This window comes from Vicia villosa, linkage group LG2, assembly GCF_029867415.1.
Source record: "Vicia villosa cultivar HV-30 ecotype Madison, WI linkage group LG2, Vvil1.0, whole genome shotgun sequence".
Taxonomy (NCBI): domain Eukaryota; kingdom Viridiplantae; phylum Streptophyta; class Magnoliopsida; order Fabales; family Fabaceae; genus Vicia; species Vicia villosa.
In genome coordinates, this window is record NC_081181.1 from 39,874,129 (window position 1) to 39,901,061 (window position 26,933).

General features: G+C 37.7%; 2 protein-coding genes across 2 annotated transcripts; one reads left to right on the forward strand and one right to left on the reverse strand.

The window, feature by feature from the left end:
* The first annotated feature begins 12,744 nt into the window (after positions 1–12,744).
* LOC131648900 (uncharacterized) lies at positions 12,745–15,069 on the forward strand. The gene is made up of 2 exons (XM_058918633.1): positions 12,745–13,630; positions 15,047–15,069. The coding sequence occupies exons 1-2, from the start codon at positions 12,745–12,747 to the stop codon at positions 15,067–15,069; spliced, it is 909 nt and encodes a 302-aa protein (XP_058774616.1).
* Positions 15,070–17,754: 2,685 nt separating this feature from the next.
* On the reverse strand, positions 17,755–22,820 carry LOC131648901 (uncharacterized). The gene is made up of 5 exons (XM_058918635.1): positions 22,290–22,820; positions 21,414–22,183; positions 21,278–21,363; positions 19,921–20,753; positions 17,755–17,991 (listed from the first exon to the last, which is right to left on the reverse strand). Exons 1-5 carry the CDS (start codon positions 22,818–22,820, stop codon positions 17,755–17,757), a joined length of 2,457 nt encoding a protein of 818 aa, XP_058774618.1.
* Between the last annotated feature and the right edge of the window lie 4,113 nt (positions 22,821–26,933).

Below are 26,933 nucleotides of genomic sequence, written 5' to 3' on the forward strand. Positions count from 1 at the left end.
TTCTAATGAAACAAAGCGCTTAAGAATTTCTGCAGATACAATTTTGTCTTATCAGAAGCTGCAGAACAAAGAAGTGAACCTCCAGAAGCTGTGTATATCAGAAGTAATGGATCAGAAGATCATTCAGATTTATATCAGCACACTTCAGAAGGAGTGTTTCCTGAAGAGAAACTTGATCAGATCAGAAGCAGTGATCAGAATCTGAAGGCGTAAAGTCTATTCTGAAATTTACAGCTGTCATCTATTATCTGATGGTGAACACGTGTCTGTACGGTTAGTACGAAGCGTGCAGTTGAAAAGACGCCGACCTAGGTAACTGTATTAAATCATTTCATTTACTGTGTTCTCTCTCCTAATGTCATTTCTCATTAAATGTATAATGATTTCTTTTTAAATCATTTAAATAACCCGCTTCATCTTCATTCCCTCTTTTTCTCTCTTTCTCTCTCTTTTGTGCATTCACTTCGTTGAATTTCTCTTCAAACCCTAGTTTTTTGATTTGATCTCAAAGCATTATCATCATGAACTTTTCTTCTTGTTCATCAAATTCAAAAGAAAGGATCACTTCTTCACAGATCTTTTTAAGCAAGAATGAGCATGCTCCATTGAAAACATGCTTAATACCCACGAAAGAACTGGAAGTTCTATGTGAATCTGCTGTGGACATCAACAACCTTAAAGCTAATGGCTTTCAGTGTGATGCAAGAATCTTTGAGCAAGGATGGTCTAATTATCTTGATAGATTGGTTGGTCCAATTTATCCTGAACTTGTGAAGGATTTTTGGGTACATGCAACGGTTACTCCAACTGCCGTCATTTCATTTGTGCTAGGGCATGAAGTGGTTATCACTGAGAAGCTCATCAGGAAGCTGTACAATCTTGATGATGAAGAAGGTTGGTCTGGTCTTCAACCCAATACAGTTGACTGGACTCCAGTTGAAAAACAAATCTCTACGGTTTTTGGAATTGATTCTCATAACACGGGCACCTTAAGGCCTTTCTATAAAGTATGGGCTGAGATTATTCTGGGTTCTCTTCACCATAGAAAAAGGATGCTCTCCTCCTCCTACATCAGTCCGACTCACAAGTACACTCTTTTCTGCATTGGCAAAAAGATAGAGATCAACATCTCTCATATTCTGTTTGAGAATCTGAAAACTTCTATCCTTGAGTCAAGAGAAGATGAAAGGGCGAAGTACCCTCATATTCCAAGAACAACCATTCCATTCGGAAGGATGATTTCAGACATTCTGATTGAAAGCAAAGTGGTGGACTCTATCAGAAATCACAATGCATCGCATTTTCTTGGAGTAATTCAAGGTCCCATCTTCAATGGTGTTGATTTGTTCAGACTGGAACTCATTAAGAATGTACCTTTTGTGTGCACAAGCTTTCCTGACATTCTGTCAAGAAGAATTGCTGTTGAAGGATTCATCTCCTTGTTTCATAAAGAACTTGATCATGTTGTCAAGCTTTACTTGGAAGATTGTGTTAGGAAGCAATCAGACGTTGATCCTGCTTGGATCCGTGGCAGAGTACTCCCGTCCAAAGATGATATTCTGAAGAAGGATAAGAAGGAACGACAGGCAAGGCTAAAAAGAAAGGCACAAGAAGATGAGGCTGAGAGAGCCAAGAAGTTGAGGGTCACCTATGATCCTGACAAGGTAGGCTCTTCTGAACGAAGTAATAAAAGGATCAGAGACTCCTTTCACAAAACCAGATCTTCACATGCTTCTTCTGAACACTCCTCCAGGCAGGTTTTTACTCCACCTCCTTATGTCCTTAAACCTTCTCCCCAATCACCTCCTTCTGAACCTAAAGTAAACTTCACCTTACCAAATCCTTCTCCATCATCCTTCTCCTCTCCCATTCTAAATCCCACACCTTTAAGTATTCTTCCCCCAACTCCTTCTGATAAATCCTTCTCACCAATTCCCTTTACAAACACTCCATCCTCGTCTCAATCTATCATTTCTGATATTCCATCCTCATCAATCATTCTCTCAGATATCCCTTCTTCCTTATCCACCGCACCTCCACCTTCTATATCCCATCCCTTACCTACCAGAAAATCCAAACCTTACTGTCTTCTCTACCCTGACTACAAATTCACCTTCAATCCGCCTGAACCTGAACCCTACACCTACCTGGAACTTTTCAGACATGAGGTGATTAGCAGTCTAGACCTTCTGAAGGATGCATTTCTAAATGGTCTGGATGATGTTTCTACAAGAAATCTCTGGAGAAGATTTCGCAAGGATTTTCAAGTAGAAGCAATGGGAGTACAGAAAAGACTAGTGGCTGCTGCCCCTGGTTACCCTGGTTACCTTCTGGAGGAAGATAATGGTATATACTACCATCCTCTCAGAAATTGTGTTGCTGCTGAGGAGAAACCCTTTGTGGATGAATTGGAAGTAGCAAGACTCGCTGCTGCATTGGAAGCCAATCCTTGCAGGGAGATTGTGGTCTGGATACCTCAATATCCTGTTCTACTTGGGGATTTCAAGACTCTCTTTGACTTTCTGAGGGAAAACCCTTCTAAGGAAGACCCAAGCTTGGTCATTCTAGAAGTTGTTGACCCACCAGAAGTTGAAGGTCCTTCTGCTCCCAGGAATCTAGCTGCCATTCTTCAGGCACTTGAGAATGGAGAATCGGAAATTCCTGCTGCAGAATATGGAGATGCTTCTATGCAAGAAGCAGATGCTGAAGATCATGTTGCTAAAACTGTTCCTGTTGAGGAAATCCCTGCAAATGATCTATCTATGGAAGCTGCAGATCAACATGTCATCCCTGTGGATAGAAGCTGTGAAGCTTCTTCTGATGAATCTTCTCGTCTTGCAAGAACTCTAGAAGAAATTCAGAAGAGACAGGATGAGCAAAGCTCACTCAATGATAAGTATAACGCTTTCATGGTGAGGCAAGAAGGACACAACAATAAGGTTCAAGAGATGCTGACCAAGATCTTGTCATGACTAGGGCCATCTTAGATTGAGTCTGTGCTGTTTCTTTCTTTTCGTTGCATGTGTTTTGTTTTGTGCATCTGATCTTTCTTATCTTCATGTACTTCTGTACCTGCTGTTTGAACTTAAATGAAATCATCTCCTTCCTCCGTGTGTTTCGTTTTGTTTATCTCTGAATCTTTTTTGCTTTTTGATGATATGACAAAAAGGGGGAGAAGATAAATGATAAATGATTTGATTAATCTATCAGTTGCTGGGTAAAGCTCCCACACATTTACTAACAAGAACTGCAAGTTCTATATGGTTTAAGTGTTTTGCAGGTATAAAGAAGTGAAGAGAATCTTCAAAGCAAACACAAGAAGCAAAACCATAAGGAGTGTTATTCTGTAAAAAGAATAAGCTCATGGAAACTGAAGCAAGCCGAGTGCTGTCAAGCTTCAGAAATCAGAAGCAAGAAAGAAGAATGAATCAGAAGCACTGATAATAGAATTTGATCCATATTTGTCTATCTGCTTTGACAAAATTCTACTTGCTCTGATACATTATTTTAGCCTATATGGCTCTGATACATATAATGTGTTCTAATATACATTTTATGTTCTGACTCGTTCATGCTGACTTTTGTCGTTTAGTTTTTGTTCTGTAACATTTCAGGATGTAGAGATGCTCAGATGATGCTCTGGTACATTCAACAATGTTCTGATACAAATCTAGCATGAAGTGATGTTGGTAGAAATTCAAAGCTCTGAAGCTATCCGAGGGAAGCAGAAATCAGAAGCTGTGAAGGTTCTAAAGATCCAGAAAACTCAAGTTCTGAAGCTGTCCTAAATGGAAGCAGAAATCAGAAGCTGTGAATGTTCAGAAGATCAAAGAAATTCAAGTTCTGAAGCTGTCCTAGATGGAAGCAGGAATCAGAAGCTGTGAGTGTTCTAGGGATCTAAAGAAATTCTAGTTCTGAAGCTGTCCAATGGAAGCAGAAGTCAGAAGCTATGAATTCTCTAAAGACAGAAGCTTATGTGATCGTCTCTACCGAAATAATCAGGGAAGTCTTTTATTAAAGTTCTTCGAGTATTTATTTCAGGGGGAGATTATTTATCTCAGGGGGAGATTGTTAATCTCAAGGGGAGACATATTCATATGCTTATGCTATAGCTGTGTAATTTGTCTTTTGCCGTCTGTTCTTTCTGATCGCAAATTCATATCATTTATATATGTTTTTGTCATCATCAAAAAGGGGGAGATTGTTAGAACAAGATTTGTTCTGATCAATTATCTTAGTTTTGATGATAACAATAATATGAATTTTGCTTAAGATAATATGGTACTCTAATCCAATGCAATTTCCTTTTCAGGAAATATATAAAGAGTACGCATAATTCAGCGCTCAGAAGCTTTGTCTCAAATGGTTCAGCATGCAACATCAGAACATGGTCTGGCAAGACATCAGAAGATGGTCGAAGCAGAATCAGAACATGGGTCTATGGAAGCATCAGAAGAACAAGAGAACAGAAGCACTGAAGTTCTGATGGTATCACGCTCAGAAGCACTTCAAGGTCAGAAGATCAGAAGATGCTTTGCACCAAGCTGTTTGACTCTGATGATATTCAAACGTTGTATTCACAAACATCAGATCAGAAGGAAGTACAAGTGGCAAGCTACGCTGACTGACAAAAGGAACGTTAAAAGCTACTAAAGGCTACGTCAGTAGACACAGCGTGAACAAGGCTCGAGGTAGTTGACAAAAGCGCATAACATTAAATGCGATGCTGTACGGAACACGCAAAGCATTAAATGCACTCAACGGTCATCTTCTCCAACGCCTATAAATATGAAGTTCTGATGAGAAGCAAGGTTAACCAATTCTACACCTATTCTGTGAATATTAACTTGCTGAAACGCTGTTCAAATCAAAGCTCAGAATCTTCATCTTCATCAAAGCTCACTACATTGCTGTTGTAATATATTAGTGAGATTAAGCTTAAACGTTAAGAGAAATATCACAATTTGTGATTATAGCTTTTAAGAAGCAATTGTAATACTCTTAGAATTGATTACATTAAGTTGTAAGGAACTAGAGTGATCGTGTGGATCAGAATACTCTAGGAAGTCTTAGAGGTTATCTAAGTAGGTTGTAACTAGAGTGATCGTGTGGATCAGTATACTCTAGAAAAGTCTTAGAGGGTATCTAAGCAGTTGTTCCTGGAGTGATCAGTGTGTGATCAGAAGACTCTGGAAGACTTAGTTGCTGACTAAGTGGAGAACCATTGTAATCCGTGCGATTAGTGGATTAAATCCTCAGTTGAGGTAAATCATCTCTGCGGGGGTGGACTGGAGTAGTTTAGTTAACAACGAACCAGGATAAAAATAACTGTGCAATTTATTTTTTATCTGTCAAATTTTAAAGCTACACTTATTCAAACCCCCCCTTTCTAAGTGTTTTTCTATCCTTCACTATTAATCATCCATTAATATCACCTACTGTCAACAAAACTATTTTTATTGAAAAGAATGTCACGCTAGCTTTCTAACGCTTTGAACGGTACTCAAAACAGATTCACGGTTTAAAAGTTACGAATTTATAAAGTTTCAACGAGAATGCAAACACAGACATCATAAACTGATAACTCTTAACATACAAGGATAATTTTTAGGAAATTAATTGGCTAACAATCTGACTATAGTAATAATAAAACAACTCTAAAGAGTCAAATACCTTTAATATTAATTTTATGACTCATCGGATTTAACTATAAACAACTCAAAAACAACTCTCACAACTCCAAACATGTCAGAGTTACTCAAAACAAACAAAATATAATTATTAATAATGCAAAATAACTCTGAGCACTCTATTGACAACTCTAACAACCTTATTGACAACTCTAACAGGATTGAAAATAACTTAAGTTAATTAAATAACCCAAATAATTATCTCTAACTCAAAACTTCTAAAAATATTATATTAATAATATTAAATTATTATTACTATTATTATTTACACAAATGAAATACTATATATTTATAACCTATACGATACAATATCTAAATTTCATTGTTGTATTAGTTTCCAAACAAAGCTAATAGAACAATCTTGTTAAAACACCAATTACAGTCACATAATATCATAAATATAAAATAATGATAGTTATAGCAGTTAGAATAATGGTATATTGTCACACTAGCAACAAGTGACAATCTCACATTCTAAATTAGTAAGGCTGACACTATTACTCATCACATATAAAGCTCATACTTTTAACTTAAAGATTACCACTTTATTTCACTCAAACAGAGGATCATCATAATAAGCCCAATATTATTTCTTCTCACATACCAGCTTAAATAAACAATGTTGCAGATATTGGGTTGTTTTTAGCGTGGGGTAATAAGTAAACGACATCAAAATATAAAATTTCTCCATACCGTTACGTTTTCAAAAGCCTCCAAATTCAATTTGGATGATAGAATACATATGTAAATGAAAAGTGATGATACAGTTTTTTTTCATATCAAGACCAATTTCATTAAACTGGAACAGAAGAAGAAATACAAACAACAGGACTATAGTTTGGGATATGCCCAGTCCATGTTCTAGATCCTAAATATCTGCCAATACCAACTAGATGGTGTGCATCAACATTTTCAGACTTATTAATAAACATAATCCCAACACTGATAAAACTAGACATTAAAGTTTTACAATAAAAAACAATAGGACTCAGCTCTGCATAGGATAAACAGCCATTGATACAGTCCACTACTGCTAAGGCATCCGATTGAATAACGAACTCCTTGAGTCCCAAATCTTTTGCCACTTGCAGCGCCCATCGAATAGCCATAGCTTCAGCATTTGCTGGGCTGGTGTTACCCAAAGATTTCGACTTACTAAAAATGGGATTTGATAGTTCAAAATATTAATAATTGACCTTTGAGAAAAGTGCAAGATATTAATGTCTTGAGTCGAAACAGTTCGACTAAAGAGTTCTTGTCAGTCGAGGTGGTTCGACTAAAATTGGCAAATTGCCATGTCTGGTCGACTAAAATATGTAGAAAAACTTAGGCGTTTGCCAAGTATAGACTTGAAGTCGGAAGATATCAGAAGTCAAAAGCAACAGTTTCAGACGGTTTTCAGCAGTTTCTAAAAGACGCGTGGAAGTCTCACAGACGAAGATGCTGCATGTCGAGGACACGTGTTGGCTAGTAATTAGTCGACCGTTAGCAGTAGTTATTTTATTTGTACTATTTAAGCAAGTTTCAGATGAATAGTTTAGGGTCCGCATTTTCTACAAAACACAAGTGAAACTCAAATCTCTGTGCAAAATGAGTAATGAGTGCTGCTTTGGAATGTATGTATGCGCACCAATTTAATTTATGCAATCATTTACGTTATGCTTCATTTTCAGTGTACATTTACTGCGTTTTATTGTTCTTATTTACTTTAAAGCCTTAAATTTCAGTATGTTCTTTTACTGTAAAAATATTGCTGCATTTAATACAAATTAGATACACGTAACAGACAAAGAAAGCAATTAGTCATGGAATATTCTAGTTGATTCCGCAAAAGTAACCTATAAAAAGGAAACTAGTGATTATTTACCATATTTCTGGGTAAACAAATTGGCACGCCCAGTGGGACACGTCAATTGCTATTTGTTTTGTATTTGTTAGTGTAAAAGTTATGTATGATACTAAGAAGTGGTCGAAAATTAATTAACATGTCTGAAGTTAATGTCAATGATTCTGACCTTTCTAGAAATCAAGGAGTTGTTCTAACCGGAACAACGTCACAAAATGCTGCAAGTTCGTCCCCAGTTAGAACAACAGGTACTGGTGGATCGACGACAGCAACATTGGTATCATCACCAATGAATGTACGGTCACCGTTTAACCACTTGCGACCGCCGTTTCAAGGAGTAATACCTCCACCAGGTTTTAACCCTCAATTTGGAATGCCCACGTCAATGATGCAGGGTTTGCACATGAACCCTTCATTATATTCCGATAATATGATGACGACAAGCACATCAAACCCAGGGGGTCGACCTATGGGCATAGGTTACATCAACCAGACATTGCCATCTCTAAGTACTACGTCAATGTTGTCAATCCGACAACAGATAGACGAAAGCAACCATGAAATGGTGAATGCCCTTACTCAACAAATGGGAACTGTTTTTGCTCCCATGATAAACAATACGAACCAAAGTTATGAGATATTGGCTAGACAAATGGCCAGAATAGCAGATTTCTTTGGGGCGCCCCCACAGCCAAACCTTCCGACTTCCCAATAGTCGAATATAAGAGTAGTCGAAACTACGGAACATGGGGACCAAATTGAACAAAATATTCCTAGGGTTGTACAAAGGCATCAAGATGCTGATCAAGTTCTTAGGATTATTCAACAAGATGCCAATGTCGGACACAATAATATCTCAAATATGGTCAAACAGATTTTAGTTCAGAATGGGATAAATGTGGGGTTAAATAGACCTAATTTTGTTTCCCCGTTGTCAGAATATGTAAGGCAAACAGAATTGCCTAGGGGTTGGAAAATCCCAAAATTTACCAAATTTGCTGGTGAGACTGGCGAGTCGACAGTCGAACATATTGCTAGATTTGAGATAGAGGCTGGAGACTTAGCAAACAACGAGAATTTAAAGATGAAATATTTCCCAAGTTCTTTAACAAAGAATGCCTTTACATGGTTTACGACCTTACCTCCACAATCTTTGTTTTCATGGAACCAGTTAGAACGATTGTTCCATGAACAGTTTTATATGGGACAGTCGAAAATTAGTTTGAAAGAATTAGCCGGGGTAAGGCGAAAGGGTACAGAAGCGGTTGATGATTATCTAAACCGTTTTAGGTTACTAAAAGCTAGATGTTTCACACAAATCCCTGAACATGAGTTAGTCGAAATGGCTGCGGGTGGGTTAGATTATTCCATAAGGAAAAAATTAGATACGCAGCACTTAAGGGATATGGCACAACTGGTAGATATGGTGCATCAAGTCGAAAGGTTAAAAGCTGAAAAAGCCAGAGTTAGTAAATATCATAAGAAAGAAAATATAGCCTATGTTACTACTAATGAGTTCAACTTTGATAGTGATAGTGAATATGAGGAAGGAGAGGTGAATGTGGCTGAATTGAAGCCAGGACCACCATATATGTGAATTACTTAAGCCTTCAAAAGATAAAAATCCGATCGAAAGCAAAAATGAAAAGTTTGCTAATAAAACATATACGTTTGATATAACCAAATGTGATGAAATATTCGATTTGTTAGTGACTGATGGGCAAATCATAGTACCCCCAGGACTTAAAAATCCTCCTCTTGAACAAAAGAAAAAGAGAGGATTTTGCAAATTTCATAATTTCTTGGGTCATAAGACTTCTCAATGTGTCCTTTTCAGGGATTTGGTGTAAAAGGCTTTGAAAGAAGGAAGGCTACAGTTTGGAGAAAAACCAATGTCATCAATGCAAGTTGATACTGATCCCTTACAGGTCGAAGAAGCCCACTATACTGAGCTTGCTGATGTGATGATGGTCGATACTACTGATGGTTTCGGCGAAAAGAAAGACGGTGCTACTGATGGCAAAGTCTTGAGCATGGTGTATCCTGAACCAAAAGAGAGTCTTCTGAAATTCCTTGAGAGATGTCACAATAACAACTCTAAAGTTGGGTTATGTCCAAGGTGTGATGCTGTTTTCAATGTTGACACTGCAAACAAAGTGAGGTTCGACCCTCGTCGAGGTAAGAATCGTCAGTTCATGTATACGGAGGAAAGCAGCGGTCGAATGGCTGGAGGTTACAGGAAGCTATTCGAAAAGCCAAAGACTTTTCGCCCTAAGATGGATGTCCCTGAAGATAAGTTGGTGAAACCTATTAACTTCCGAGGAGGCAAACGTCCAGAATGGCAGACCCAAGGTGCTGGAGCAAAAGCTGAAGGTTCTTGGACTGATAGTGGATCCAAGAGGAAAGATTATATATCTCCAAACTACAAAGGAAAGAACCCTATGACTCGAACTCAGTGGAGGCGTTATCAGAGAAGCCATAAGAATGGGCAGGAAAGCTCGAAGATGATGCAGGCAGGTTTTTCTCATTACCAGCCAAAACCTTTTCAGAGGAAGTTGACTGAGGAATAGGCCAAGGTGGAAAATGAGAGACTGGCTGCATGAATGATCCTGGGAAAGAAACTCATCAAAGAGTTAGTCGACGATGATACTCCGACTCTCAATACAGGAAAAGAAGCTGAATACTTACCATTGTCAGATGAAGAGGTTGATGATAACTTTGACATAGAATCAGATGAGTTGTTAATTGATTATGGAATTGTCTCTGTGCTCCCAACAAAGTTCGACAGAATATCTGAGGTCTCTGAAAATGAAGATGACTTTCTTCCAGACGAAAATGTGGAAGAAACACCTGTTTGCTATAATGTAATGGGAAAAGGAGTAGTGGAAGATCAAAGGGCTGTGTTTGAAAAGCCAGGTCGAGGAATGATGTATCATTTGAAGCCCTTATTCATAAGGGCAAAGGTAGATGGTGTTCCAATAAATAAAGTGTTTGTCGATGGCGGGGCTGCTGTGAATTTAATGTCGTATTCTTCACTTCAGAAAGTGGGAAAATCTGACAAGGATTTAAGGCCCCATAATATGGTGTTGTCTAATTATGAAGGTAAGACCAGTGGAATACTCGGAGTAATTCAGGTGAAATTGGCTGTAGGTTCGACTATCAGGCCAACCATTTTTATGGTGATTGCATCTCAAGCCAATTTCAAATTACGACTGGGTCGAGAATGGATACATGGCATAGGGGCAGTTCCCTCTACTTTGCATCAACGTGTGGCTATTTGGAGGCCAGATGGTATAGTTGAAAATGTTGAGGCTGATCAAAGTTACTATAAAACTGAGAGTGGGCGCAAACATTTCGACCAGCATCTTGCAAATGTAGCCCCATGCTACAAAGCAGAAGAAGTGTATTCTTCTGATGAACGTGTGTCTAAGTATTTGAACTTAGACCCAAATTATGGTTTTATTTGGAACAAAGAAGATCCCAATGAACCATTAAATCATGAAAGTCCTCTAGAGCAGGGGACAGCAGTCAAAGATGATGACCACTGAGTCAGAATACCTGGCTCGAATAATGGCTTACTTGGCCGAGAATAAGATAAAAGCGGCTTTGGAAGCCGAAATGGAAGAAAATATGGCTATTGAGGCCATGATTGTAAAAAGTGAAAACAATCAAGAAGTCGATCACCAAATCGGAAGACTTTATGGGATATACGATGACGAACCCTTAGGCTTCGAGATGGATCCTTTGGGATCAGTAAAAAGAATGCTAGCTCAAGATCCTCTTGAAGAAATTGACTTGGGTGATGGAATTACTAAAAGACCTACGTATGTTAGTACGAAGCTTGCAAGTGATTTAAAAATCAAGTTGATTCGACTTTTGAAAGAATATAAAGATTGTTTTGCTTAGGATTACAATGAAATGCCTGGTTTAAGTCGAAGTGTGGTAGAACATCGACTACCTTTAAACCCAGGAAAGAAACCTATCAAGCAGCTTCCTAGAAGATTTGCACCAGAGGTTATGGAAAAAATCAAGGTAGAAATTGAAAGGTTGCTGAAAAGCAAGTTTATTCGAACTGCGAGGTACGTCGAATGGTTAGCTAATATAGTGCCTGTAATAAAGAAAAATGGTAGCCTTCGTATATGCATAGATTTCAGAGATTTAAATAGTGCTACCCCTAAGGATGAATATCCTATGCCTGTGGCTGAGATGTTGGTCGATTCTGTAGCAGGGTTTGAATATCTCAGTTTATTAGATGGATATTCAGGCTATAACCAAATTTTTATAGCTGACGAAGATGTGCCTAAGACGGCGTTTCGATGCCCAGGTGCTTTAGGTACTTATGAATGGGTAGTGATGCCTTTTGGTTTAAAAAATGTTGGAGCTACGTACCAACGAGCTATGAATTCCATGTTTCATGATTTTATTGACAAATTTATGCAGGTTTATATTGATGATATTGTAATAAAATCTAATTCTAAGAATGGTCATTTAGACCATCTTCGATAGTCCTTTGAAAGAATGCGGAAATATGGATTAAAAATGAATCCTTTAAAATGTGCTTTTGGTGTACATGCAGGGGATTTCCTAGGTTTCGTAGTTCACAAGAAAGGTATTGAGATAAACCAGAACAAGACGAAAGCAATCTTGGAGCTGAAGGCGCCAGAAACAAAGAAACAACTCCAGTCATTGTTGGGGAAGATTAATTTCTTGAGGAGATTTATCTCAAATCTAAGTGGTAAAATGAAGATATTTTCACCATTTGTGAAGCTCAAGAATCAAGATCAATTCAAATGGGAGCAAGAACATCAACAGGCATTCGACCAAATAAAAGCATATTTAACTAAGCCTCCTATTTTGTTACCCCCCAATAGGACGAAGAGTATGAAGTTGTATATAGCTGCATCTGGTTCGACAATTGGGAGTATGTTAGCCCAAGAGGATGATGATGGCGTCGAAAGAGCTATATATTATCTAAGTCGAACCTTAGTAGATGCTGAAACTAGGTACAATGATATTGAAAAATTATGTTTATGTTTGTACTTCTCATGTAATAAACTTAAGCAATATATAAAGCCTGTTGATGTGTATGTGTCATCTCATTATGATATTATTAAACATATGTTGTCTAAACCAATTTTGCATAGTCGAATTGGTAAATGGGCCTTGGCGCTAACTGAATTTTCCTTAACATATGTTCCTTTAAAAGTTATGAAAGGACAAATCGTGGCCGATTTTATAGTCGAACATGGACTAGTTGAACTATCAGAAAATCTGGTCGATCAACCTAACTGGAAGTTGTTTTTTGATGGTTCCAATCATAAAAATGGATCAGGAATTGGAGTCTTGATTATTTCTCCTCAAGGACTTCCAACTAAGTTCCACTATAGAATGAATGGTGTATGTTCTAATAACAAAGTCGAATACGAAGCTTTGATAACTGGTTTAAAACCTCTAATAGACTTGGGGGCAACGCGAGTTGAAATCCGAGGTGATTCTGAGCTTGCGATTCGACAAATTAAGAAAGAATATAAATGCATCAAAGAAAATTTAATAGTTTGTTATGCAATAGTAGTACGCTTGTTGGAGAAATTTGAATATGTTGAGATCTTGCATGTACCAAGATCCGACAACTATGTTGCCAATGAATTGGCACAAATTGCTTCAGGATATAGAGTTTCCAAACGTAAGCTAAAAGATATGGTCGAAATCAAAGAGAAGGAAACTCAGGAAGTGTTGGATAAGATAGGACAATTGTCGACACCAAAACTTGGGGGGGTAGATGACAAAATTAGTAAAAATGAAGATTCGGATATTGTGGAAATTTTTGCCATCGACAACATGGCAGATTCTGATTGGAGAAACTCATTAGTCCAATACTTAAATAATCCAGTTGGAGGAACTGATCGAAAAATTAAATACAGAGCTTTAAATTATGTGATATTGGGAAACGAGTTATACAAGAAAACGGCTGAAGGTGTATTGTTAAAATGCTTAAGTGAAGCCGAAGCATATCTGGCTGTGTCAGAGGTCCATAGTGGTGCTTGTGGAGCCCATCAGTCAGGCTATAAAATGAAGTGTTTATTGTTTAGACAAGGTTTATATTGGCCAACAATGTTGAAAGATTGCATTGAGTACGCAAAAGGGTGTCAAGAGTGCCAGAAATTTTCAGGTATTCAACATGTTCCGGCTAGTGAGTTACATACTATTGTTAAGCCTTGGCCTTTTAGAGGATGGGCTCTGGATTTAATAGGAGAAATTAAACCTGCATCTTCTAAACAACAAAAGTTCATTTTAGTAGGAATAGATTATTTTACTAAATGGATAGAAGCAATTCCACTGGTTAATGCTGAACAAGAAGCAGTGATTAGTTTCATACAAAAACATATTATTTACAGATATGAGATTCCATAAACTATTACCACTGATCAGGGATCAGTGTTTATTGGTCGAAAGATGCAAGCTTTTGCAGCAGAGACAGGATTTAAGCTGTTAACATCAACTCCTTATTATGCTCAAGCTAATGGTCAAGTTGAAGCAGCTAATAAAGTTATTATAAACTTGATAAAAAAGCATGTAGGGAAGAAGCCAAGAAACTGGCATCAAACACTCGACCAAATCCTTTGGGCCTGTCAAACATCACCCAAAGAAGCAGTAAACACTACCCCATTCCGTTTAACTTTTGGGCATGATGCTGTATTGCCTGCAGAAATTCATCTACAGTCGGCTAGAATTCAACGACAAAGCGATCTTTCGACAGAGGAGTACTGGAGTATGATGTTAGATGAATTAGTAGAGTTAGACGAAGAACGATTGATAGCGTTGGATAGGTTAATTAGACAAAAGCAGAAGGTGGCGAAAGCTTATAACAAGAAAGTAAAAGAGAAAATATTCATGGAAAATGATCTCGTGTGGAAGGTTATTCTACCCATGGATCAAAGGAATAAATTATTGGGTAAATGGTCCCCAAGTTGGGAAGGACCGTTTAAAATTCTGCAAGTATTTTCAAACAACGCATATGAAATTGAAGAATTGAATTCAGATGGTCGAATCTTGAGGATAAATGGTAAATATTTGAAAAAATATAAACCTATACTTCAAGAAATTCGTATAATAGAATAGAACCAAAATACTATATTAAAATGGCTAAAAATATAGCCAATCATTACAAAATGTTCATTGCAAAGCACGTGAACAGTCAGACGGAGACAAAATTACAAAGAAGGAAAGTTATTTCTAAAATAGGCTAGCTTAGCCGACTCAAAGTCAATCTTAGAGTCAAGTCGAGACAAGCCTTGTCTAAGTTGTCAAACGCTACCTTCCAGTTTGAGAGCGTTTTCACCATCACCAAGACCCTTCAAAATCTCTTGATTGACAGTTTCAGGCGAAGGAATCTTCTTAGTCTGAGCCAAAGTAATTTTTTCCCGCTCAAGATCTTGAATTTTCTGGTTAAGAGCATCTATCTGGGCCTTATAATCAGCAATTTTATTGTTGATTTTCCCCTCCTTGTCAGAAAATTTCAAAGGTCTTTCCTAGAATTCTTCAACCTTTTTAGTTGAGGCTGCACTGGCATCCCACTCCCTGTTCATCTCGAGCTCTTTATTCTTTGCCTGACGATCAACATTTTTCTTAGTAATGAGGTCCCTCCAGAGTTGGTTGAAATATGCTTCAAAATCAAAAAAGAATTGAGCAACAACTGCTGGGAGAGAAGCTTTAATGAGTGAATCCAGTAACTTGCAAATCTCTCCACCAAGATGTTCAGAGCTCTCAAGGACAGTAAGAAATTCAGGTTCATTCAGGTGAGCTCGAAGTTGGCAAATAGCGTCGACAAGGGAGGCATCGATCTCATCATCAAGATTAGTTGACTGAACAGGGATATCAAGAGAACTTGCCCTAAGTTTTTGAAGTCGAAGGAGAGCCTCTCGAGGATTTGTTTTCTTCAAGTTCAAAATTTCCTCCTGACTAAGAGAACTGTTGGAGTTAGTGTCATCAACAGTAAAGTGTTGTTTTGACTTAGAAATGGCATTGTGCTTTGGATGAGAGGCGTGGTCAGTAGTTTCAACATTTTCAATTGCAGGTTGAGCTTGGTCGATGATGGGATTGTCTTGTGGGTCAGTTCGACTTCGACCTGGAGTATTAGCTTAATCAGTAGTGCTTCCAAAAGCGTCAGTCTTTTGAGGGCTAAGAAGGCTGGAGTCAGGAGCCGCCTCAGCAATCTTTTCAGCAACCTCGACGATCTTCTCTTGAGTACGGTCGACAGCTGATGCACTCTGTTTGGAGGAAACGTATTATTAGAATATAACCTTTTGAAAGAAGTACACTAGAAGGTAATGCTAAGTTCTACCTCAGGGGGAATTTGAGACGAAGAGGGGATTATTGTTGGGATTGTCTGTGATTGGACGACAACTTTAGGAATGTTTTTTACAACCTTTCGTTTTTTCGTTGGAGTCGGAAGAGGAGGTCGTGAGAAAATTTCGCTTTCCTGATTTGGTGGAGACTTAGTTTCGCCTGAATCCTCAGGAACTATTAACTAAAGGAAGAATAAACAGTTAATGGATGCTTAGATGTAATGAACACTGATAAGAAATAGAGGTCGAGTGATACCTTTCTCACAGTTTTGTTTTTTCTGGTTGTGGTGTTGTTCGACGTGCTGGGACGTTTTCGACTGGGCTTGGCAACAGGTACTTCGACCTGATTAGCAGGAGGTCCTGAAAGGTCTAAAAATTAAAGTTAGAACATTGCAAATTGCAATAAACAATTGAAATAATTGACATTAAATATGGAGATACTTACTTATAGTGAGTTGATCTTCCAGCGCGTCGAACGCAGTGTTCAATTTTTTGATAAAAGAATCTTCATCGTATAGTTGGTAATACTCAGACCACCACTCACTGAATTCTTTAGTGGTAAAGTAAGAGTTCTGGAAAGTAAAGGTGGGGTGTTCTAGACGCTGTTTATTGTGGAATTTTAGACAGTCGAGGTGTTGACGAGAAGTGAAGGGTCGACTAGACCAACAGATGTCAGTCTCATGGGTTTACAGGCTTTTGGGTAACATTTGGCTCAAGCCAAATTATCGTTAGACCAGATTTGGTTGATAGCTCACGAACCCGTAGCACTTGCCAGTCGACTCAATGCGATGTGACAGAAGTGTTGGAGTCAAAAAGGCAGCCCAAATGGCATTCAATTGAGCTCGAAGGGTTGGAGTATTCCCAGGAAAAATGGCTTTAAACCAACTTGGCCCAAAGCACCGACTAGAAAAAGGAGCCATAGAAGCTATGAATGTTTTGCATTCAGAAAATACTTTCACATATTTAAGAAGGTTAGGTCTGTTTGACTCATCTTGAGGAGTTTGTAGGGAAAGTTTAATGCCCTCGACCTATCGATCAATCATGACTTCTAGAATGGATCTAGAAACAGTAAAACCAATATGTGACTCGAAGGTGGCATTTAACCAATGTTGTAAAAGCCAGTAAGGACTTGATAGAGATAGTTGTTTTGGAGTTTCATGAAGGCGTTTTATTCTTAGAGACGCTATACCTAAAGTATGATAAAGATAGGCAAGTAAAAGTTTACCTAAAGAAAATCTTCGACCTTCATGGATCTGAATAGCCATGGGTATGTAAGCTTTGGCTATTTGAATAGACCCTGGACAAAATAAGAAGTACGAGAGCCAATAGGTGAGGAAGGCAACATGTTCTTCGTCAGAAACTTCGACTGTGGACTTGTCATGGTGATCTTGCATATATTTGGTAATAGTAGCATTGTCGAAGTTGAAAGTCATCCCTGTTGAGAGAGTTGGGTCGAAGATTTCACCCAAAGGCGAAAGCCCTGTGATGGTAGCCACGTCGAAAAGAGTGGGAGTCATCATACCACAAGGGAAATGGAAGGTGTTAGTCGAACCTTCCCAGAAAAAAAATGAAGCAAGCAACATAGGGGGACAAACCCTATGACCATTTCTGGATAATTGGAGAGCGTCGAAAATGCCCAATTCTTCCCATCGTTGTTGTTTCTTCGCTTGAACCTTGTTAAGACAAGCTAAATAATCTTTGTTGCCAGGTGCAAGAGTTGAACGAAACACCCTCACTGAGGGATCCATGAATTTCAGGTCAAGGGGACGTTGTTTATCAAACGACACAGGCATTGTAGTTTGAAACGCAGGAAAGAACTTGCTAACCTTTTCTGGGTGAGAAAGAGGATCTGGAAGAGGCCCTGAGAAAGCCATTAGCTTATAGTGATTTGAAAAGGAATTAACATCTGATTCTGCCAGATAATGGCTTTAGCCTCCGTGAGTTTTGGTTGAGGGACGAAATCCAACCCTTTCTCTTCTTCTTCACGAGAGATAATGGCTCCTAGAGGATTGGCACTTGTATCATAAATAGTGGTGTTTGCAATGTTGGCAGCCATGGTTAAAGAACGAGAAAGAGAAAGACGTTTAAGGTTTAGAGAAGAAGAAAAGTTCTGAAAATGTTTGTGAAGAACAGAAAATGAGAAGAAAGAAAAAGGGAAGAGAAGCTTATATATATAGGGGTTGTAATGACGTCAGTGAAACGTGAGGAAAGGAAGTTGTTGAATCAAGAGTCATGTCAAAACGCTTTGGAAACTGGCACAAGAAAGTGGGGAGCAGTTATAGCCCACTACCTAGGATTTAGGTAATAATTAGTGTCTGGGAATGCGTAACTTAATCATGGCGTTAAAGGGATAACAAAGGTCGAAACCTAAAAAGAAGACAAAACGCCATCTTTCTCCTTTTGAAATATCAGTCGAAAGAAGCCGTTTGGGGGGCAATTTGTTACCCTAAGATTTCGACTTACTAAAAATGGGATTTGATAGTACAAAATATTAATAATTGACCTTTGAGAAAAGTGCAAGATATTAATGTCTTGAGTCGAAACAGTTCGACTAAAGAGTTCTTGTCAGTCGAGGTGGTTCGACTAAAATTGGCAAATTGCCATGTCTGGTCGACTAAAATATGTAGAAAAACTTAGGCGTTTGCCAAGTATAGACTTGAAGTCGGAAGATATCGGAAGTCAAAAGCAACAGTTTCAGACGGTTTTCAGCAGTTTCTAAAAGACGCGTGGAAGTCTCATAGACGAAGATGCTGCATGTTGAGGACTCGTGTTGGCTAGTAATTAGTCGACCGGTAGCAGTAGTTATTTTATTTGTACTATTTAAGCAAGTTTCAGATGAATAGTTTAGGGTCCGCATTTTCTACAAAACACAAGTGAAACTCAAATCTCTGTGCAAAATAAGTAATGGGTGCTGCTTTGGAATGTATGTATGCGCACCAATTTAATTTATGCAATCATTTACGTTATGCTTCATTTTCAATGTACATTTACTGCGTTTTATCGTTCTTATTTACTTTAAAGCCTTAAATTTCAGTATGTTCTTTTACTGTAAAATTATTGCTGCATTTAATACAAATTAGATACACGTAACAGACAAAGAAAGCAATTAGTCCTGGAATATTCTAGTTGATTCCGCAAAAGTAACCTTTAAAAAGGAAACTAGCGATTGTTTACCATATTTCTGGGTAAACAGCTGGTAACACTCGAGATCCTATTCGTAGCAGCCAGAAAAATGTTTGATGTAGGATCGCGAATGACGCAACCGAATGAAACGATTCCTTCATCAAAACAACCGGCATCGGTTAGCACCACCCAGCCCTTTGGACATATTGCATCCGTCGTGGCTTGATTCCTGCAAGTTTCTGCAACTTAATCAAACAAAGACTCCTCAGAAATAGTATTCCAGATATCCACTACCACCGCATATGGATCTGGTTTCACATTCTTGAAAATCACGCAATTTCTAACTTTCCAGATTTTCCACAAAAAGATAGCAACTATTTGTCCAAACTAATAATCCTTCTTCTTAAAAATGACGTTCAGCCAGTCAGCAACATTTCCTACTTCTGGAGTTCTTATTCCCAAGGGGCCCGTAAAAAGGATTCGTTTAAAAAAGCCACAATGAAGAAAAAGATGAGGAGTACTTTCAGAATCTAAGTGACAGAAAGGGCAAAGACCATCAGACGGGATTCCTTTGCGAAGTAAATTTTCTTTTGTTGGCAGAATGTTCTGAGTTACTCTCCACAGAAAATTTTTGATCCTTGGGTTCACTTTAAGCTTCCACATGTGTTTCCAAAAACCGTGATTATCCCCAGAGGAGGAGTTGGGGCTATTTTTCTAAGCATTCCTCCCTGTATTTGATAAGCCGACTTGACAGAATACTCTCCATCCAATTCGTGGTTCCAAATGAGTTTGTCTTCCGGAAGATGAAAAGAGAGAGAGGAATACTACTTATGTGATTAAAATCATCCTCACCAAAGTTCGCTCTGAGAGTTTCAAGATTCCAACTGGCAGAATTTGAATCAATTAGAGAGCTTACCTTGCTTGCTGGATCGAGAGTAACATCAGGGGAAGAAAACTTTAAGCCAGGCCGTGTAGGAATCCATCTATCACTATTTATTCTCACCTTCTCACCATTTCCAATTCTCCAACGTGATCCATTCAACACTAACTCCCGCGAACTCAGAATGCTACGCCAAGCATAGCTTGGATTAAACCCCGGCATGGCATCGACAATAGAGCATCGAGGGAAATAACGCCTTTTAAAAAACCCATCTAGGAGGGAATCATCAGTTTGAAGGAGTCTCCAAAATTGCTTGCCCAAAAGACTGATATTAAAATCATGAACACCTCTAAAACCGACACCACCATCCCTTTTGGACTTAGCCAATCTTTCCCACTTCATCCAATGTATTTTCCGCTCCCCTTCCTTCGAACCCCACCAAAAATTCGCTAACATAGCTTCAATTTCTTTACAACAACTCTCTGGTAGACGGTAGCAACTCATAATATAATTGGGGATCGCTTGTGCTACAACTTTTATCAGTACTTCTTTGCCAGCTCTAGATAGAAATTTCTCCTTCCAGCCTTTCATTTTTTTCCATACTCGCTCCACCACCAATCTAAATACCTCCTTCTTTGATATCCCAAAAACCACAGGTAGTCCCAAGTATCTAGAATGATGGTTAACTCCCTGAAAATTCAGAATATCTTTTATTTTCTCCTTTGCTCCTTCAGTCACATTGCTTCTTAAAGATACTTCAGATGTATCGCCATTAATGCTTTGTCCTGACGCCTGCTCATACGCCTTCAAAATCTGTTGAATATGGGAAGCTTCCACTTCACTAGCTCTCGTAAAATGCAAACTGTCGTCTGCAAAGAAAAGGTGAGAAATGGTAGGTGACTGTCGCACAACTTTGATGCCATGAATTCGCCGCTGTCATCTTCATTCCTAATCATTCTGGAAAGCACATCTGCACAAATAACAAATAAATAGGGTGAGAGTGGGTCTCCTTGACAGAGACCCCTAGCCGGATTGAACCCTTTGCTTGGCTGGCCATTGATCAACAGTTGATATGAGACAGTAGTGATGCAACTCTGGATTAAAGATATGAAAGATGGTGGAAACTCCATAATTCTCAGCGTTTCAAACACAAAGTTCCATTCCAACCGATCCTAAGCCTTAGACATATCGAGTTTCAAAGCCATTGTTCCTTTCCTGCCTTTCTTTTTATGTTTCATCCAATGGAAGCATTCCATAGCTATTAATGCATTATCAGTGATGAGTCTTCCCCTAATGAAAGCGCTTTGCTCATCACTAATAATATCTGGAAGAAAAGATTTCAATCGATTAGCTATAGACTTCGCAACAACTTTCATTATAACATTACACATACTAATCGGCCGGAAGTCACGAGGAGTGGAAGGATTCTTCTTTTTGGGGATTAGAGTAATGAAAGTGTTGTTAATGGCTGTTGGATCCCTACGATTATTAAGGATATCCAGCACATAATGAACCGTCTCATTACCAACAGTGGGCCAGAATTTTTGATGAACAGCGCCGGCAATCCATCTAGACCCAGAGACTTGGTGGGATGCATTTCAAAAATTGCGGAGCGAACCTCCTCGACGGTAAACTGGCTAGAACAAAGCAACTTATTACTATCTGATAGCCTTCCCCGAGCGAAGCTGCATGTATGAGTGATATTGCTGGGGCTGATAGAAGGGAAAATATCCTTGAAGAAGGAAATCAAGATCCTCTCGCAATTTTCTCGACCTTGCTTCCAGATGCCTTCCTCGTCTTTTAGTCTTCTAATTTGTTTTGTTTTTCTCCGCTGATCCGCTTTACAGTGAAAGAATTTCGTATTCTTATCGTCGTCCATAAGCCAAACAACACGACTCCTTTGCCTCCATAGAGTCTCCTCCGTCTTCAAAAGCCAGTCCCTTTGCCTCTCTATTGCTTTAAATTGTTGAATTTCCCTCGAATCTCCCGACCATCTCTTGTCTTCCTTTATAAGCTTCTCCAACCTTAAGATTTCCTTACGAATGGTATTGGTTCTCATGCTCTCGAACTCATGCTGAAGCTCTTGCATTGCTCTAATCCGATGATGAATCGACCTCGAATGCCTATGCCACAACCGATGAATCACCTCCCCACATTTGGACTCCTTGGACCAAGCTTCCTCAAACCGGAACAAATAACTTTTTTTCTCATACAGAGTTTCTCTTTGAATAATGATCTGAATTGCAGCATGATCTGAGCAAAATAGTTCCAATTGAACAACTCTCGTGAGAGGGAAGGACTGAAGAAATTCAAAAGATACAAGACTTTTGTCAAGTTTGCACTGGAAGTTCGCATCTCCTTCTCTCCCAATTCGACCACGTAAATGGATAGCCATCAAAACCAACTTCTTGAAGGCCACAAATCTCCATAGTATTCCTGCCCCATTGCAGTTGAGAGACAGATCTGCTTGTGCCTCCCACCTTGTCAGCTTCAGCCACGATGTCATTCAAGTCACCAAAGAAAATCATTTTGTTACACCCCTCCTCTCGTAATTCTTGAATCAAACCCCACATTTCCTTCTTCCTTGCTTCATCAGGGTACCCATAGATGCTGGCAAACGACCATGTCTCATCCTCATCGTCCTGTTTGCAATTTCCAGCAATATGGTTGGGAGAATAGGATGTAATGTCAATGTCTAAATCCTCATTCCACCATAGACATAAACCTCCTGCTCTATTTCTACCAGTACCACTGCAGTCTACTGTAAGATCACACTTGAACTTGAATCTCTGCTTCAATTTAATTAACTCATCCTTTTTAAGACGTGTCTCCATCAAGAAGACAAGCTGGGGATTTTCTAACTTAAGAAGCCTCGCAAGGCCTCGAACTGCACGAGGGCTCCACAAACCCCTGCAATTCCAGTTAATAGCTTTCATTGGTCTAGGCGATGTTGGTTAGCCAACACCACCTCTGGTTCAGTTGTTCTGTGCTCACATTCTCCAATTGATTGCTTTCTCTTTTTGTCTCCGTTGACATAGTCGTTGTTATACCCCAAAATTTGCCCGCATCTTTTTTCAAGAAAACTCCAATCTGAAAATTAAGAGTCTCATATAATCATGGATTTTTATTTCAACAAATATCCTGACATATGAAATACTTAGTTTTTAGAATTTTTCATATACAGTAATTTGGCTTGCAGTTGAATTTATTCTTACGCAAACGCCAAATACTGTTTATTACTTCACATATGCTATTTATTTATTTACAGATAAATAGTACTGACACAATTGGTACAGAGCTAAATCTTTTTGCAGGCGCAGAATCAGGAAACTCAGACTGTACTGGTAACAAGTAGATTATTATTATCTTTTGTTTCCCACTAATTTTTGTACTATATTCCATTATTTTCAAAAATCTTTTCAAATCTCTTTTTCAAAAATCAAATCTCTCTTTTTCCCAACACTATCTCCACTTTCTTTCAAATCTTACTTCCACTCAAATTTTCCTTTTGTACGGAATCACATCATTCCCCAACGTCTCTATCCTTCTTTCCATTCTATAAATACCTCTCATTTTCTTCCATAAAATCTCACATCAAATTCTAATTCATCTCTCAAATTTCCACTTCATAATCCATCCTTTCTTCTTCCCCGACAAAATGGCGAAGCGGTGGGAAACGTGTTTTCTTATGGTCATCACCATTGCTACGGTGATCATGTCTTTCTTCTGCCTGCATAGTCCTGAAGAGTGTGGACCTGCAATGGTTGCAATCCCAATCATCTACATGTTATTGTTCATAGCATGGGTTATCAATCGTCATTCTTAAAATTTGCCGTATTTCTTATTTCTTAAATGTACCGTTTATTCGTCGTACTGTTCAATATAGTATGTAATATTTGTACTGTCAGTATTAAATGTTGTACTATTTGTCATAATATTTCTTAATTACTCAGATAATATTTTATGTGTTTTCTGCCAGTCAAATATTCATTTCTCTGTGCATTAAATGATTCTCAGGGTTATTATCGGTAATTTTGCCCGCGTACAGTAAATATTAGTTATTTATTATGTCTGTGTTTTTTTTAACAAGTCATGTAAATAAACTTTCATTTTTCACATAAAAAAAAAAACAAAAAAAGAAAATTAACTTTGACTGTTGATTTTTTCACTCTAACTGCTACGTCAATACCTGAACAGTCAGTTGACAGCCAAACTGCTGGCAGTACAATTCTCAGTGTTTTGTACCATCAATTAAATCAATCTTTCACAATTCAAAATTCCAAGATTTTTGTTCTAGAAGTCTTCTGAATATCACGCGATTAGCAGAGACTCAACACTGCACAAAAATCAGGTACGCTTAACTGTCTCCTACATAAACAGTCCCTGACTAGGGTTTTCTTGTTTTTACAGGAGAAACAAGTTTTTGAGAGCTCAAATGGATTTCATACACATCCATATATCTCAAAGTACCATCATACAAATTTTCAAACTTCAATTCACTCAGACGCACCGTCAGCAGCTCAAACAGTCAACAGACGACCCGTTTGACCAAAAAAGTCAACAGACAGTCAAAAATGAAATTTTTTGTCAAAGTCCATATTTTGTCAAAGGATTCATCATTTGATCATTGGATGATCATAATTCATCAAGGAAAGATCAAAAATCAACAAAACCCTAAGATTCAAAATTAGGGTTTTTGCCTAAAAAGTCAACTCAACTTTGACTGATCATAACTCTCTCATCCTTCATCCAAAAAATTCAAACCAAAGCTTATTTTGAAGGAAATTAAATTATCTTTCAAATGCCATTGATCCCATGGTCATTGGATTCACCATTTGAAAAATATGATCAAAGACATTACAAGTCATTTTCAAAGTCAACAAAAAGACACTTTTTTCAAAAGGACACACAAGGAGCATCAAAAATCATTTTGACATGAGACCAAAGGCATTGGTTAGATGACTCTTTGAGGTTTCCAAAAAGTGCAAGATCTCCTTCATATGACAAAAATTGAGGGATTTACACCTTGTTGAAGTTGGCTAAATTTTGGGAAAATGCATGAAATCAACATTGCTCAAAAATGTATTTTTTCCAAATGGGGCCAAGTTTTCATGGTTCAAACATCTTTGCCATGTTATTATGGGCCTCCCACGACCAAGACAAGGCCCACACCTTTTTTATCCATTTTTGGCATAATTTTATCTTATTTTAAGATTAAATTAAAAGGAAAATGAATGGATAATGGGTAGCTTAATTTCCAAGCATGACTCACCCAAGGAATCTTCATCTTTCTGCAGAGAATTGAAGAGCAAGGCAAGTGCATTGAAGACAAGAAGACTTGGTCAATAATTCAAAGCTTTTTAATATAAAAAATTCAAGAATTCCACAAAGGCAACTAGATGCTTCTTAGCTTCAATTCTAAGCACTCAATGCTTATATATAGGCTACCTTACTTCAGTAACAAAAGAGACAAGTTCAGAAAGAAAACCTTACTCATAATACACTTGTAACCACTTGAAAAAATTTCAAAGAAAATTCAAATTCGAGTTTTTAATTTCAGTCCATTTCAATACAAACTAAGCATTCAAACATCATCTCTGAGCTTCACTGAAACTATTCCAATCAATTGCAAGTCTTAAACATCACTGAATCGAGCTACACAGGTCACGATTTGTCCAAACTAAAACTGACTTGTATCTCATAACACAAACATATCTAGCACGATGTAGACATATATTTGGACTTGGTGTGGTGTGTAGATCATTTCTGGAACTTTAATTAAGTTTTAGACGCTTACACACGAAGTTACCATTTTAGGGTTCATAACCTAAAATTTAGGGCTTTCTGAAATAGGCAAAATTAGAAGTTCTAAATAGCACCATTAAAATCGCATGAACAATACGAACTTAACCATGGCATCGCGCCAAATTTATACTCATGTTTGCTTGTATTCGCTATTATTAACAGGTGTAAAAGATTGGAGTTTTTACACCACCTGCAAATGAACGGTGTAAAAGCCCATCTGAAGGTTGAAGATGATGCGTGGCGTCCTCTGATTGGTTGGGAGGCGCGCCCGTGATTTTTTAAACTGACCTTGGATTCAGTGTTTTGCAGGTGTTCCACGTGCTATGGTCCCTCATGCTTTCCACCATCTGATCCATCCATCTCCTAATCCAACGCGCCAGATCATGCAGCTACATCATGTTCCCTCACATGCATACCACATCTGATTAGTATCCTTTTATTTTTCTATTTTTATTTTAATTTCTTTGTTAAATTAATTAAAAATAGTTTCAAAAATCCAAAAAATACACAAAAAATATTTTTAGACTTCTAAAATAATATATTATTTTCTGAAATAAAAATATTTTATTTTTCTTCAAAATTTCAATATTTTGCATAATTAATTAGTATATATTTATATATTTGCTTTTTAATTATTCTAACCAATCAAAAAATCATAAAAAAAATTGTTCTTTGTGTTAAATATTGTTTATATATTATAAAATAATTTTGTACATATTTTGAATAATTTTCTCTTTAAGTTTTAATTATTTGTATAATTATTTGTATAATTATGTTTTAATTAGCTTAAATCAATTTCAAATAAATTTCCAAAAATTCCAAAAAAATTAGTTTTGTTTTAAAATTAATTGACAAATATTTTGTACATATTTTAAACTTAATTTCTAGGTTCAAATCTATTTTCATCTTTTTTCTTCATTTTAATTTAATTAATCATGCATTAATTATAATTAAAATCAATCATAAAAAATCCAAAAACATGCCTTTTATTTTTCTTGCAATTTAAATTCCTAGATAAATGTATAGGATGTCAAATTCATGTAAATAGGCTAGTTTACATTTCCTGCACAATCGATGTAATAGCGTAGATTTACTTTCTGCACTTTACATTTCTGCATTTTAATTTCCAGCAAATATAAACTGCGTGTATGTCAAAGATAAAATTGAACCGTTAGATCACTAACTTCAAAGATAAAATATCTGAATCCAATCACAATCACACTTGCACCTTTTAAGGTAATCCC

Bases quoted from the DNA above. Each gene is read 5' to 3' on its own strand.
- LOC131648900 (XM_058918633.1), top strand. From the start codon at position 12,745: ATGAAAGGACAAATCGTGGCCGATTTTATAGTCGAACATGGACTAGTT. The intron at 13,631-15,046 runs GTTTATATTGGC...CCTCCTTGTCAG, and splicing joins GTGTTTATTGTTTAGACAAG to AAAATTTCAAAGGTCTTTCC.
- LOC131648901 (XM_058918635.1), bottom strand. From the start codon at position 22,820: ATGAAAGCTATTAACTGGAATTGCAGGGGTTTGTGGAGCCCTCGTGCA. The intron at 21,364-21,413 runs GTTGGTAATGAG...TAATAATCGTAG, and splicing joins ATCAAAAATTCTGGCCCACT to GGATCCAACAGCCATTAACA. The intron at 17,992-19,920 runs GTAAGCTCTCTA...AAACATTTTCAG, and splicing joins CTCTCGATCCAGCAAGCAAG to AACTTTTCTTCTTCTCTAAA.